The sequence below is a fragment of the Brienomyrus brachyistius genome, chromosome 9 (genome assembly GCF_023856365.1).
Source record: "Brienomyrus brachyistius isolate T26 chromosome 9, BBRACH_0.4, whole genome shotgun sequence".
Lineage (NCBI taxonomy): Eukaryota > Metazoa > Chordata > Actinopteri > Osteoglossiformes > Mormyridae > Brienomyrus > Brienomyrus brachyistius.
In genome coordinates, this window is record NC_064541.1 from 11,370,119 (window position 1) to 11,380,966 (window position 10,848).

At 44.1% G+C, this 10,848-nt stretch overlaps 2 protein-coding genes across 3 annotated transcripts in view; one reads left to right on the top strand and one right to left on the bottom strand.

The window, feature by feature from the left end:
* The window catches only part of washc5 (WASH complex subunit 5), a 108,548-nt gene that overhangs the window by 55,768 nt on the left and 41,932 nt on the right, over positions 1-10,848 (top strand). The gene's annotated exons all lie outside the window — the stretch shown is intronic.
* Positions 4,482-7,787, bottom strand: lratd2b (LRAT domain containing 2b). 2 transcript variants are annotated; one of them, XM_049025106.1, is made up of 2 exons: positions 7,507-7,787; positions 4,482-6,985 (listed from the first exon to the last, which is right to left on the bottom strand). In XM_049025106.1, exon 2 carries the CDS (start codon positions 6,769-6,771, stop codon positions 5,956-5,958), a length of 816 nt encoding a protein of 271 aa, XP_048881063.1. In that variant the 5' UTR covers positions 6,772-6,985; positions 7,507-7,787; the 3' UTR covers positions 4,482-5,955. The 2 variants fall into 2 exon arrangements, with proteins under 2 accessions (XP_048881063.1, XP_048881062.1); XM_049025105.1 differs by lacking the exon at positions 7,507-7,787 and adding an exon at positions 7,116-7,477.

A 10,848-nucleotide genomic window follows, 5' to 3' on the forward strand; every position in this document is an offset into this window, starting at 1 on the left:
CAAAAGTACAATGGATATGTAATGCTGAAGAGCCAGACCTCATTAACCACTAGCATGTTGGTGACTGCGGTCTAGATTCAAAAAAGGTGCATCCTCCGTGACTATACTCAAACAATACTGCTGCATTCACACCCACATTTTAAAATATGAACAACAACTGGAATTGTATAGTACAGTGTGTCCGTTGTAGCCTGCTGGAAAATGCAGTTCTCCATTAAGAGCAGTATAAACAGTGCATAAAGAGGTCTTTGGATAAAGAGCACCAGTGGCTTGTTTAAAAAAAAAAAAAAAAAAACGAAGATATACACTTCAGGTCTTGAACCATACCAGAATGTACTTGTCAGCACTATATTTACCCAGCAATCTAAAGGACCACAGAACAGAAAAAATAAAATGTGAGATAGCTGCTAGAAAAAAAGGTTTCACGTGCAAATCTTCTCAAGAAACCTTCTGGTAGCAGTCAGATAGCAGATATGTGCAATATGCAGTCTGTGCAACAGGAAATTTTGCAATTAAGTATAATGTGGGGCAGCACAAACCAGGCCTCCTCCAATTCATCAGCTCAGGCTTTTCCCCAAAACACTGATTCGAGGGGCCGATTAGAGGCCCAGATGGGAACGGAAACACTGGTACGGTGGGCAGTAAGGGACATAAATAACGGAGCAATGTCTCTATTCACTCACATTTAATTCACACATATTTGACAGACATAAAAGAGAAAATATATGAATTTGGCAGCAGAGAATATTAAGCAAGAGCCACAGTGCTCACATCTCTGGTCCTCGGAGGGGGCATGTTTAATGGTTTCCATTTTCTGAGGAGAAAACCGGCTGCTCCGTATTCCCATAAATCACGGGGCGCAGCCAGGAAAAAATGTAAAGCAATTAGAAAGCAACCTGTCAATGGAAGAGGCAGACAAACGATCAGCTGACAGTCAAAAGTTACCACGGCGACAGGAGTGCACCCCGGTGGTCCTAGGCCCACCTGTTCAGCATTCACAGGGAGCGATACAGTACGACAAAAATGATGGTGCCTGACAGGTATTTGTGTGCGTGGTTAGGTCAACCGGAGAAAATGTGCCGTTGATAGGCAAATAGATTTTTTTGGCTTTGCTAGTTCGGTCTTAGTGATGCCATGGATTGTTTAAAAGCTGATTTAATAAATACACAATTGAGTCTGTAGCGTGATTTTGTCTCCAAGTAAATTTTTATGGGACTGGCCCACCTGATTTTCTGCCAGTCCACCTACGCTATGATTTCTAGCTCAACTATTGGTCAAAATTATCAGGGCATAAAAGTGATGAAGAATCTCTTCACCCAACCTGATGCAGTTATTTATTCATTTTTTGGTTGACATAGCTATTGCAAATTTGACTTTGTACAATAGGCTCAACCGTGGCACTCAGTCCTAAATATTCACAGACGTTAATATCCATCTAGACACTGAAATTTAAATTCAGTCACACGTATGTATTTCAATTGGCGGCACCACCCCCCCCCCTCTATGTTTATGTTAAACTTTCATATCGCCACATTTTTGAATTCAGAAGACGGTTGAACTAAAACTCCTCTCAGACAGGCTTCGTCTGAGAAAAAGGATCTAGGCAAAGGGTACCGAAGAAGGTGCGAGCACTCCAGAATACTGTCTGACCGGCCAGGCGTGCACAGCATCGCGATCTGATATGCAGACACCGATCGTGAGCTCGCAAGCACACATGCCAATTAGAAGCTTACGGCAACGTACGCAATATCAACACTTTAGCTATGTAATTGAAAACAGCAGTTGGTTTCTGGAGTTGCTTGAAATGATTGCCGTCCAGTTGTACGCAATTCCAATAAATTTTGAAGACTGATAAAACACACGGTAATGAGGATCTACATTCAGATGGGTTTGTTTTCAGAGAAACACTTTGGCGACTCATGGCTTCTGGCTGTGGGGCAAATATAGATTGTTCCGCAGTAAACACTAACAAAACAATAAGATGGTTAACAGGTGTTCAATTATCATTGTTTTTAGCCTGATTATGGGCAATTAATGTTTCACTGTATAAACTACAGAAAGAAAAACAACAGATTATTACCCTTGTGCAGGGGGGAGCTACTGGAGGGTTAACATTAGAATTTTAAAAGCTTTCTAACCTACAAACCAGCGTCTTGTAACAAATGGAGGAATTAGAGGATGTGAACAGAGAATAGTCACATAAAGCAGAAGTGCAACAACAGGACAGGCAGGGCAGGCAATGGCCCGGGGCCCCGAGGTGGGAGAGCGCCCTCTAAGGGCGGCTGATTTCATGGCACGTTGCAATGACAAATCAGCTTTGTTTGCTCTTGGGAATTTCACTTACACAAAAATATTCTGGGGGCAGAAGGAAAAATGATTGGTTCTCTCTCTGAACCAATCAAGGAACTAGAAAATGCAACACCAAGACATACTGATTGGTTGGTCCCACCTCCTCCAATAGTTAAATTGTCTTTGTCGATATTATGAATGTACATTTCATAAAATAAAGGTAACACATTTTACCATACGGGGGGAGGGAGAGTTGGAGGGCTCCATGTAATTTTTCACCTAGGGCCCCCAGAGTCTCTAAAGTCTCAGTGATATAACATGTTTGTAGTATGAGAGCAGTCAAATAAACGCTCTTTCCATCTTGTCATCATATGCATATAAAAACAGAACAGTCTGTTATTGCAAACCATCAGACCTGCCGAGTTCTGCAGCTTGGAAAGGGAGGGTTAATGCTTTTGGTTAGCGCCTGAAAAACGCAGCACTTAAACCGCTAACGTATCGGAGGGGTTGGGGGGGGGGGGGGGGGGTATGGGAAAACAGAGGAAAGCCATCATCATTTAAAAGAATCAGTAAAACAGAAGCACTCACGACTCAGAGTGAAACAGAAAAGGCAGGTCAGCCCGAGCGTCTTATTATAAATGGAGAAGCTGCGTAGGAATTTCCTAGGTCCGGATCCCACAGCCAGTTTTCAAGCACAAACCGTTTATAACAACAGATGCCAGATGCCTAAAGCAGTGAGAGGGTCATGTGACTAGCAAAAAGCCCAGTGAACTTTATGGTCCAGTGCCATTGGTCGCCCTGATGCATAATGTTGCGGGGTGTGAGCGAGAGTCTGATCTGTCCGTTCCTTTAAACGACAGAGTTCACGCGGTGTGACCGCTCACCATCCTCCGCAATCAGCATAATACTGTGTATGGAGCTCTGCAGAGATCCCGTGCACAGCAGCTCTCCCCCTCACCAAACTGATTTGAAGAAGAACAGACTCCTGGAAAGTTCAGGTGCCAGAGTAACTTCTCGCAAAATAGTTTTAAACCTTCTTTGACCCCATGCCCTACATACCCATCCTGGCTGGAGCTCTGGGGAGGGGCAGAGAGCAGCAATGATTTATAAGAATGTCCATTAGCTGTATGTGTCGACATGTTTCACTGATAAAACTGGCAAGTTACCCGAATGAACTGGTCCTACAGAGGAAGGAAAGCAGTTCGAAATCAAAGGGGAAGCAAATAAGAGGGGAATCCTCATTTTCAGCCAGAAGTGTGACATCAAAAGGCGACGCAATGGGTTAGGGTACAGAAGGTGTCATCATATCGCAATAACAGAACGAGCTGCAGGCAGATCGGAACTCGTACTCAGAGAGAAAGCATCACATAGAGATCCGTCAGAAAATTACAAATATCATGCCGATGGCAGGAAAAAAAAAACAAATAACAAGAGCCCAAAGTAGCAGTGAGTATTAAACTTTAAATAAGGATGTATTTTTAGGGGAAATAGAAGGCCTCCATTTTCTGCCTATCATATTATGTCTCACAATCTCTACATAAATGAATTTGCCGAATACGACTGAACTTTCCGTAGCTGAATGCAGTTCGACGTGAGTTTGTTCTGAATGTCTAGGTTGTGCATAAGTCTCCACCACACACACACACACACACACACACACACACAACGTGTGTCTGCTTTCTGTGAGAGAGCTCTACTCAATAAGAGACCTTCCCAGGTTGGACAGATAAACAACCATGTTTTCTGGTCTGTGTGCCAATACAGAGACAAAAAGATTACTGATATGATGTTCATAATTTAACCCTTAGCAGCAAAACCCTGAACCACTCAGAAGTACTCTTTCTGTTTTTTGCGTTAATTAAGGGAAAGTATAACACGGCACCATTTTTTTCTCTCAGGAAATACGAAATGCTACAGACTTCCTGTGTAAGTGAACATACTGGGTAAAGAGCTACACAGTACATTTATGTTCTATTGAGAAACCACCACAGATCATTCAAGAGCCAATACCACTGAAATTTAAAAACATCGGAAATCCTAATTAGTACATCAAAATTAATTCAATACTGCGTAATTAAACATTATTTAAGTCTGACTGATTTATGTCTTGTGCAATAATGTTGGTCTAAAACACCATCTGATAACCACAAGCCTAAGATTAGAAAAAAAAATATTCAAAAATGACTGCATGGTCATAATTGACAGAATGTAAAGTTTATGCACAGTTTAACAACAAGTTAAAAGCAAACAAGTTATTCTTTGCTAGTTCTCTCATTCCAATTAAATACTTCAATAAAACATAGTGTACAGAGGCCGTCTGCTTTCTAAATCAGTAACCAAAGGCACTTGAACCAGTACAGCCCACTTAAACTCAGTGAAAGGTAGGGCAGACGGCACTGGAACACAGAAATGTCCTCTTACCTAACATTTTAATTACAGACCGTACAAAGGATCCTTCACAAGCAACATGATTATAACCAGTGAAGAAAATAATTAACCAAACCCCACCCCCTACACAATCAGGCGGAGGGGCACACCCCAAAGGCCCGACTTTGAAGGCACCTGGCGAGATGGTCCCACAAGTCACCTTGAACCACCTGTTGATCACTGGCAACTAGATAATCTACGACCTAAAAGATCTGTCGGACATCCAATAGCAGATCGTGTTCTGTGAATTACAAACCTATGGGGCAAAGTCGGCAAAACCCTTTTCCAGCACAAATATGTAGCAGAACAGGAATGCAGAGCCACAGCTCTCTGTGATATGGTTAGGGTGATTTTTGCTCAGCTTCGTGTTTAAATTACTTTATTAAAGCACTTAAGTCACACACCCTGAGAGCAGGTGCTAAAACGGCACAGAACTCCTGAAGAGTCGGTGTAGGGGCGCTTAACTGTTGTACAAGTTTGAGGTATATTGCACCACCCTGACCATCTGATTAAATTAACTGGATTAAATTAGTCCTTGGGTAAGCAAACAAGATGTGCTGGGGAAATAGGTGGAGGTTCCAAAGGAGAGTTCTGGGAATTATTGCTGGAGATATATAGACCTATATATAATTTTAAGTGTGTAAGGCGTTTATTTCAGTGCATCTGCTTCTTAATGATAAAGTCCAGAACATGAATTCTTCGAACAATTTATTAGTCGATTAAAGTGCTCTAAGCAGTGCCAGTGAAAAGTAACAACAGGCCGAGTAAAACTATAAAAGGAGCGTTATCTCGGAGATTGAAATATTCATGGAATATTATGGAACACGATGAATTCACCTTTACGATGTCTCCTCTTCAGTTACCAAGACCATCGTGTTTTCTAAGAGTTGCGCACGGTAAATCCCGTTTGCTTCGTCAGGGTAAAGGGTGTGTGTTTCATCCTACTTTTGTCATAGCATAAAAAACCGCATTTAATACGGATGCAAGATCCCCGTAAATAATGAGTAATGTGAGTTCCGCGAGTATTTGCACCAGTAACCACGTGCGCTGCTTGCTATATTTATAATTGACTGATCTGAACCAATCAGCGACTAGTTTCATTATGACACTGGCTGTGCCATAATTTTAATTAAAAATGTTTACACATGACTTCAGGGCTTTTCAGAAGTCCCGTTGTCTCGTCCTAATTCACATCATTAAATCTTAGTTTCTCCCATCCCGTCCTCCGGTTTTAATCCATTAGTTGGTACCCTGTTCGTGCTTCGTTTCATCCGTACAGTTTAGATGGTTTTCCAGCTCTTGGACTACAGCAGTTTTTCCTATTTGATCGTTCCTGCGCTTCTCCATGATCAGGTCCTCCAAACTCTGAAACTCCAGCACATGGCTCTTTTTCTCGGATAGCTGTATTTTTAACCTGTACGGCTGCTTGCCGATGCGTATCTCGCCGCCGATTTTGAACTCGCGTTTCCCGAACCGGCACCAGGCGGCGAAGCACTCCGAGTTCCTCCAGCTAAGCTCCTTGGCCCCCACCTGCTCCATGGCATTCTGCACCACCACGTCCGGACTCAGGGGCTTAAACCTGTACAGGTCGTTCACGATCCTACCCCGTCTGCCTTGACTAGCGTCCGTCAGGAAGCTGTTCTTTATCTCGGCTCGGTGCAGGTGGACAACCTGAAAGTCTCCCACATACACGGCCCAGTGCGGATACTGGCCCGTCGCCACCAGCTCCAACACGTCGCCGGGCTTGCACTTATTCAGCAGGTTCTCCGGGGAGTAGGTGCTCCAGTCCCCGGTCTTTGAGCTCCTTTCGTACACGCAGTCGTCCCGGTAATAGACGGCGCACTCCACCTCGTTGCGCCCGTCATACTGCGCCTCTTCCTCCTTGTGCTCCCTGTCCGTTTCCCCGACGTTATCCTCCAGATCGTCATCGTCGCTGGAGAAGATGTAGGACACCCCGATCCGCGGAGCGTCTTCCTCGGGATCCAGCCCGTTCGGATCCGCCGTCGGAACTTCTGCGTAACTTAAATGAGTCAGTTTCTCGACCTGGTTGCCCATTTCAAGCCCGCTGGTAGCCGATACGATCGGGGGGAAGGGGGCAGGGAAATGACGCGGCTCCACCTGTTCAAGGCAGGGTGTAAAAAGCGCTCCTTAATATGCAACACGTAATATGACCTGGGCACGACTAATTCCTTCGCGCTATAGGATTACAGCCCATGGTCCACTGTCGGCATTATTTAAATATAAGGATCCGGAGATGTCGACGTCCGACCTGCCGAAAAGAAACAAAAAGCCGTTTAACACAATATAATCATTATAAAATTCCAAGGAAGCCGACTGTACTATATTCCGGCCAGGTGTGTTACACCTGATACATCCCACACACGCAGCGTTAAACTTACCCCGAAGCGTAATATTACATAGCAGGACCAAAGAAAAGGTGATCATCGAAAGCGATCAACTACTTTTGATTTATTTATTTTTCTCCTCCTTGCAAGCGCCCTGTTAAAGTATCTCAGCGGTCAGGCAGGTATAGCAGTGTTCGGTACAAGCGCGACTCCCCCAGAGCGGCGCGACTCGACAGAGCGCTAATTAGACGGGACCGCCGGCTTAAAGGGGCAGCGTGCGCTTAACGCGCCGCCCGACGGCTTTGCGTGCTTTTTTTCTCTGTCCCAGCGCAGGCAAAATCGAAAGTACGCTCAGGCGCGCAATCCAGAGCAGTCTGACAAGTCACTTCTGTGAGTGACAAATAGCAATAACTGCAATTATAAATAAATGCCGTTGTAGTCGTACCAGAGGTCTTCTTTCATTTCTGCTTTTGCCGGGAATGGTACGTAATTAATGTTCGAGCCTTCTGAATGCAGGAGGTATCATACACACAGGCTCGTGTGTTCACATGACAGGACGTGGTTTGTTCCAAGCTGCAATTGTCTGATTTGCGTGCTAATTGCAAATAAAGGTGATGTGGAAAATGGTGTATTGGTTGCTAAAGAGATTTTCATGAAGATATAAAGGATTGATAAATGAACACCAAGAATGATCAAGTAGTCTTTGGGGGTAAGAGGGTTACAGAGAGGACGTCGTGATTCGCAAAAGATTTTTATTAAACTTGTCCTCTAGTAAAGGGGGGAGTGGCACCTCTGTCAGGTCGTACTTGCGTCATAGTGGCTTAAAACTAAAACTGCTGCAAACAGACCCGCCGCAGGGCTCCTGTACGATTTGCGAGGCGTAGCTTGTAACCTTGTATATCAGCTGTTCGTGCACCATGGGTTTATTTGCGGGGGGTGCTAAACTCCTGGAACTAGAGACTGAACCTCAGGTAAATTAGCGGCCAAAGTATAAACAAACGGGATCCTGTTGTAATTGTTTGGTAAAAAACTGTCAAAAAAGACAGAGGGTGGCATGGTTGTCAAGAATATATACTTGAAGTCTTCTAGGTACAGACTCACGAAGAGTTTCTGAGGTCGTACCCTGTAGAAATGTTGGTGAACCAGCTCAGTCCGATAGACTTGCACTTGTATAAATGCATACATTTTAAGTCATTACATTTTTGTGAAACTGTTGGCTAGGTAACGAATTAAGAAATTAGAAATAATTAGATTTGAACTCGTATGCAATCATCTTCAAAAGACCCTCCCTCCTTAATGCAGAAATTGTATGCAAATTTAACCAAAAAAGATAGATCTGGACACTATAACATTAATTTTAAATGTCGTTAAACCTTTTACAGGAAATGTGCTTGTAAGCCTCACATTTTATAAAAGTATCACATGTGGAGCACAGACACATTTTTAACCAGGTCACTCCTGATGTCAGTCAGCTTAGTCTAGGTTAAGGTTAGGTTACCTCAGTGTTTTACCTTTTAAAAAAATTATGACTCACAGCCAGTTTCGCGTGGGTAGTTAAGGCAGATGTGTGGTTTCCTATCTCCATGGAAAAACTGTGATAACAAATGCAACTAGACGGTTTTGTTTTTGTCGTAGTCTTGACTAACAGGAAATGGTGCAAAACGCAAAATGCCTGTGGGAATCCCGAAGACCCAGACAGTGGACGCCTTTTGCAGAGCAGCGCTCTGTGTAGGGTCACCTAGCACGCTTGGTTTTTGTGGCTCTGTTTTTGTGGCATCTGGTTTCGTCTTGATTTATTTATACAGTGAGAAATGGCAAACCTAGGATGGTTGATCCAAACCATATCATGATTAACATTAATTGTCCCAGTGAATGCAGCCGTGAGCTCCACCACTTTTCCCTATCGGTTTGTCTGTCGGTTTCTGTCACTACGGGGACCCTGATCGGCAGGTGTGTGACAGGACCTGCGGCCCAGTTCCTAAAGACCTCCCATCTAGGCTGACCTCCATCTGCTTCTCAACTACAAAAGCGTGGGTGCATTCGTCGCTACCGCCGCTCTCTCAGCTTAGAAACAGTGAGGATATCTTCTTTTTATTTGTTTAATGTATCACACTCTGTCTCATTATCCCCAATGTATGACCGGCTTAATCATGTTTTCATGAAATTGACTGTTAAGGTTCTAATCTTGTTTTGTTATGCGAGTCAGAATGTTGTTCTAAATCCGCATAAGCCAGACTGTCAGGCAGACGCCACGGACAAAGCAGCAATGCCACAATGACGGCCTGTGGCTGTCAGACTGAAACCATTCTTGTTCGTAAGCAAGCAGACAACTCCGTTTTCTCGCCGCGCGGGAAGTCCGAGCGCATACTTTAATGACGGGGCCTTTTTCTTTAAACCCAGTGTTCTGTAAGATGCATTTTACTGACAAAATATCTCATCACCTCTTCAAAATATGACACCATCTCTTCTGAGCTAACGATGAGCGCCGCCATGCACTTCCTGTTGCTCCTTAGTGCATCCGTGTTGCATGAACTTATGTCAGTCATAGAATGCAGAGTACCGTTTTCCCAAACTTACGTACGTGACGCAAGTATAGTTTTAGTAGCACATGGAATTGCATGAATATAAACAAATCATAGACATTGTGGTGTTACTTTTTAGGTTTGTACACTAAAGAAGTATATTTCTTTTTCAGATACTGCCGCCCCCCACCCCCCATGCCTCTTCCTTGAAAGTCATCTGGATCCCCCATTGGTCGATGGTGCATAAAATTTACAGTGAGGTGGGCTGCTCGTTTATTGCCCTTGCCAAAAGCGTATAATTTTAAATATATCTTCCAGGGGTGGAAGAACTGTGCAATTCTGTGTCATGCATGACTCTTTATCTCTGCAGACCTGCAGTTGCGAATGTGAGCTTCCCTGCTCATCGCCTTTTGGGGGTTTGGGGGTTTAAACTTTTCCCGGCATTCCAGTTGTGTGGCATTCCTGTTTTTCCTGTGTAACCTGACAGTTCAACACTGAGTTGCCGCTGCTTACCGTGGTGGGTGAGACCCAAATTAACACATACAGCCAGCCCTCACCTCATCTGGTATTCTTGTAGCTGAAAGTAAATGTGGAATAAGAGTTTCATGTTAAAGCCAACCTTAGATTTAATAATAGGGCGTTTATGTCAAAACAGACAAAACATTTTTAAACATTTCCCTGTTTTTGTACTGCAACTTCGTACTGGAAGATGTGATGAGAAAGACGATGGACGGATGGGGGGGGTCCTTAACTGGACACTTTATTCTTGTAGTGCACGGTAGCATTATGCAGTCAGCAATCTTTAATCCAGCTGGGGGTTCTGAGTTCCAATTATTATTTATTTGTCATTTTTGAAAACGCTGTTGGTCACTTCAGGGCAGAAGCTGGGCTAGTTGAAGGTGGCTGGGCATTTTCTGTGCTCTCACTCACAGGGAATAACTTTTAGGTATTTATGCTCTGACATTTCAGCATCTGCCTCGACATTTCACTCAGCCTTGAGCCGGAAGGCCCTCGAGGCTCTGAGCTGGGTCCCTGTACTGCCTCTCTCTTCCTGGAGCAGTGTTTTCTGGCAGGCCGACGCATATCTTCAGCCTCCGCGTGATTCAAACGAACCATTAGGGCCTGGAAACGGGAGCTCCAGGTGAAGTATGGGTAACTTGTGACCCAGGTTACCCATAATCCCTTCTAATATTTCTGAAGCCCTTACAAATGTCATGGAGAGAGGCCTGGACAAAGGCAGCTGGGCCAGGCCTGCCCCAAGTAAA